At 42.0% G+C, this 4,733-nt stretch overlaps 1 protein-coding gene across 3 annotated transcripts in view; it reads right to left on the bottom strand.

Moving 5' to 3' along the window:
- unc5b (unc-5 netrin receptor B) overlaps window positions 1-2,327 on the bottom strand; it is a 57,269-nt gene extending 54,942 nt beyond the window's left edge. For 2 of the 3 annotated variants that reach the window (XM_036215518.1, XM_024297444.2), the window contains exon 1: window positions 1,073-2,327. In XM_036215518.1, the coding sequence (XP_036071411.1) occupies window positions 1,073-1,163 (91 nt within the window). In that variant the 5' untranslated portion in view covers window positions 1,164-2,327. The remainder of the gene's footprint in view (window positions 1-1,072) is intronic. The other variant, XM_024297443.1, reaches the window with a different exon arrangement.
- Window positions 2,328-4,733: the final 2,406 nt, after the last annotated feature.

Consider the following 4,733-nt stretch of genomic DNA (forward strand, 5'->3'; position numbering starts at 1 on the left):
GGCGGAGAAAAGCTGAAGAAAAGTTTGCACACCGAGAAGATAAATGCAATCTGTCCCATCATTCCTTCCCTAAATATATCTCTGCCTTCTGTGCTCCCAGACAGAAACTTTACTGGGTCACACTGCGTCAGCGTGCACTGATGCCGGCCCCCTCCCATCAGGTTTGTTCCCCTAACAGGACCTCACTGCAGCCCACCACTGTTTTTATCAACATTTCTAATTTCTTATGGGGGGGATTTCAGAATGGCCTGCAATTTTAATAAACATAAGCTGCTTTTCCACTCAGCCTGGTCAGGATCAAACACAAGGAGGACCTCTGGAGGTATGGGCCACTGGTCCCTGTTTCCACTCAAAACAATAATCAGACAATCAGAAGACACAGATATCCCTGAGTGAAGAAGTGTCGGCTTCAGCAGAAGATTCAGGGTACCGAAGCTCAGACTCCACTCTCCATGCTCTGTGTATTGTTCTTTTTTCCCCCTAAACCAAGCTTAATCCACAATCCACTAAACCCTGCAGATTTCTGCTTTTTCAATCTCCTCATGCAGAGGGAGTGGGGAGGAGAAAGTCCACAAGCTTACAAACATGACACAATAAAAGAGGCAAAAACAGATGAGCATCATTTATGAACACAAATAGTGTCACGTGGTGCATGGATCCTGTCCATCAGCTCACAAATGACTACTCAAGAGTCAAAACACATCTCCAAACAGAGGATTGACTTTCCTACCCGAAGAAAAAAACCAGAGGAAACTTTCTCTGGTTCGTTTTTTCTAAATAGAAGCACTCACCTGCCACTTTGATCTCCATCTTCCACTAAAAGGAAGCGTGTTTGGTAGCCCTGCTTTATCTTTTTTTTTTTCTTTTTTTTTCTGGGAGGGGGACCAAGAAAGGAGCAACACTTTAATTACTGCCTGCGCACCGGGGGACTTTGATTTTTCCGCTCCAAGTGAATCTTGAAGAACAGCCCTGAGTTCAGATCTGCTTAACTGGATTATTTTGCGCGTGCGTGCCTGAGCGCACATATGCTCCACAAACCAAACGCATTATGAAACATTAAAGATTAACTTACCACCGGTGCCAGACACGACATGCCCCCCGACCAGGAAAAGAAGGACCAGAGGAATCAGATCTTCTTCACGCAGTATCCGAAGAAAGCGCATCTTTTCCGGCTGCGCCAAAGCACCAAGTCTCGGCTGATTCTGCACCAAGTGGACTCCGGACTCAACTGAGTGATGATTACCGAACCAGGGGAGTTATGAACTGAGAGAATATCAGAGTCGCTCTGTGTTTTCTCCTTATTCTAGTTTTTGCTTAAATGCTCCCATCAGCCAACAGCGCGCGCAGAGCTGAAGGCGCGTTCATTCCGGTCCCAGCCGAAAGTTTTCAAAGGTCCATGAAAAATACTGTACGCCCCCAAAAAGGGTCGCTCCCAGGTTGACCCCTCCTCAGCTCCTCAGCTGCGCTCTGTGCCGTACGCGCAAAGGCGCAGCGAAAGTCAGCAAAAAGTTTGGAGCATCGCTGCGCCGAACCAAGACATTAAAGGAGATGGTCCAGTTCCATGTGGAGCAAAACGCACATCTGCAACCACAAACAGAAAAACAAAAAACACAAAAAGCAATCTAATCAATGATAATAAAAAAAATGTTCTTGTGGAGAAGAAGCTTTGAGGGAAGCAATCAACTCCGGGGCTCGCTCCAGACCGCCGGCTCTCTCCGTCTCGTCCCGGTCCGCAAGGTGTAAACATGAACACGGGGAAGAACGCCAGCCTCACTGTGCCAACCTCCGGACTACCAGTCCCCGTCTGGCCAATCATAGATCATCCTCTTCCTCCTCTCAGACTGAGAGCTGAACGAGTGAAGGTGCTCTATAGGAGAGGAGGAAGGAGAAGAGGAGGGGAGAGAAGGAAAACCCGGACTGAGAGGCCTGGATTCTGGAAAACAAACTCGGAGTTGAGCTCCGTTTTTATAACGTTTTTTCATAACCAAACGACAGCTGAAGACATCTCAACGTGTTTGTTGATCCCTTCAAACCAGATAATAACCACAGACCTGTTCTAACACCACCGCAACAACTGTTTTCTGTTCACCTCTCTGCGTCCTCGGGTCATATTTTACTCCAGGTGGCCACAAGAGAGCAGCCTCCCACAAACGAGACCATCTGCAGCGCGCTGCCCTCCTCTGATGGCCCCCATTGAGGCTGGTGTGAGGCCCTTAGGGTCACCTGGCGGGTTTTGATGAACTATACTTACAAAAATAACAAAAGTCTATTTAAAATGTATTTATTTTATCATCTATACCTTTTTATTAAATAATCTGATCAAGGGTGACCTGTGCATGACAGAAGCTGAAAAATCCACAAATGAAAATTGTGTTTTAACATGTTCTTGAGTCATTTTTTTCTGATGATGGAGGACATCTATCAAGAACATTAAGCTCAAAATTCAATTTCTGAGTTTTTCTTTATGCAAATTGTTGTGAATCAGGAGCAGATGAAAAAAATGAACTTGAGAAAGATTGTAATTCCTGATGTAAAAAAATACGCCCACAAGCTCACTGCTTTGCTCCATTCTGATGCATCCACTTGTAGACAAATAGATCCATGTACGTCTTGTTTTCCTTTCCTGGCTTCAAACGCAGCTCTAATAAATTTAGCCACTGCTAATATTAGGTTGGGGATGCGAGGACTGTAAGCTAGCGTGAGAGAGTGTAAACAAAGGGATCATGGGATATTAGTGGAGGCTGCCTTCTGCACCACCATTCACAACTGAGAGGTGAATTTCTAATATACTACTGTTGCCCTACAGAAACAATTTAATAGAGAACGACAGTTTTTTTTTTTTTTGGCTAAAAATGACAAAATCAAAATTTAAAGACCACTGGGAAGGCATAAAAAATACATTAAAAGCTTATTGGAGAGGGTCTTTAAAATTTTCCATCCATACATTTAGCTAATTTTCAGATACTGACGAGGATGCAGGTGACCTTCACTGTTATATAGCCCACAGTTAAATCACCTTTTGTTTTCTTAATATCTTATGGAGTAATGATGCTCTAGATCTGTACTCTGAGGAAGTTGGTGTTGCTTTGATCTGACATCCATCCACATTCTCACTTATAAAGCAGCAGCAGATTCTGGCTCATATGGTTGGTCATGTGGTGAGAAAGTTTATCCTTACATGACTTTCCTGATATTCAAGAGTAAAACATTTGTGATTAAAGGCACATGAGTTTCTGAGTAAATGATGGAAGCAAAGACACAATCCATATGTGTGTATTTTTGTGTGTGATTGCCGCTGAGCCTAAAGCAAAGCGGCTCTCTGAGACGTGACAGTAGCTTTCAACAGAACATCAATGCCCCACTTTGCTCAAATCCTACATCAAAGGTTATAATCCATCTGGACAAATGATGATTCTTAGACTCTCCCCTTCAATGACAATTATGCCGTTTCCTGGAGCACAGAATATTCGCACTGGATTAGTTATTTATTCGCCGAGTCTTTATTGTGAGTGGTGGGGGGACGAGATTGAGACAGACAGGAGGGGAGTGACAGAGGCAGGGATACAGTCAGAAACGGTGAGCGTGAGGAGATAATGTGTGAAATGGAGTTTGCAGGTTGAGCTTGAGACCAATTTCACTTGTAGAGCTGCAAATTCATTTTCTGTTTGCGTGTCTGTGCACGCCACATTTCTGATTGCAGTTCAGTTCCACCTTTGGCTGACAACTTTCCTCTTTTTCACTGTTTTATCTCATGTTTCACCAAAGTCATTTCCTGTATAGAGGAGATATTCAGATGCTATCACAAGTATTTGTTTCCAAAACAAAAACAGTTTGGGGCTTTTTGGAGCATTTTTTTTAACTACTCAAAGACCCACTCCAGTGAAAATGGTCTTTTTTGTGTTTTTAACATCTTCTTGTAGCATTTTTCTTATAGTAGAGGACCTACATAAAATAATTTACTTTTAAAACTGTGTTTCCGAGTATTAATTCAAATCTGTAGGACATGGAAACCAGATGCTTGAAAATGTTCAGGCTAATGATGCAGTCACTGAAATGGGTGTGCCAAAGTTTCCTATGTGTGAGACATGATGAGCGAACACTTGTGCTGTAAGAAACACCGATTCGGGCTCAATCTGGCTAAAAACCGTCTGACTGGATTGATCCAATATTGCTCGGCATTATTTTTGCCTTGCTAATGCTCGCTTGAGGCTATAAACTTGTGCGTGAACACGCAAACAGAGCGGCGGGGAGAGGGGCGAGTTGCTCTGTGTCAACAGTCCTGCCCACAGCTCAGAATTGTATTTCATTTTGGCTAAAATGTCATAATCATAATTTTAAAAAATCCTGGGGAACAATTTTACAAAAGGGAAAAAACATGGTTGGAGTGGTTTTTAAAGAATTTGCTCTAATTACCTAATTACCTTTGAAACAGTTTTTTTTAAAAATATCCATCTACTTAGTACAACCCTGACCGATTTTATATTTCACAACATTCTCACAGTAAACTTGAAACTGAAAAAAAAAATAAACTTTGAGAAGTACATTTTGTCATTTTTTTACTCAAAAAAGCACACAAAAATAGAGATAAAACAGTTTTCTTTAAAAGTCCCACTCCCATCACTATTTGATTTATTTTAAAAGTGTTTCCAGTTGTCTTTTTTATTAAAAAAGGAAAAAAATACTCATAAATGAAATTTTAAGCTTTGTTTCTTTATACATGTATCAGAATACAA

This window comes from Oryzias melastigma, linkage group LG15 (genome assembly GCF_002922805.2).
Source record: "Oryzias melastigma strain HK-1 linkage group LG15, ASM292280v2, whole genome shotgun sequence".
Lineage (NCBI taxonomy): Eukaryota > Metazoa > Chordata > Actinopteri > Beloniformes > Adrianichthyidae > Oryzias > Oryzias melastigma.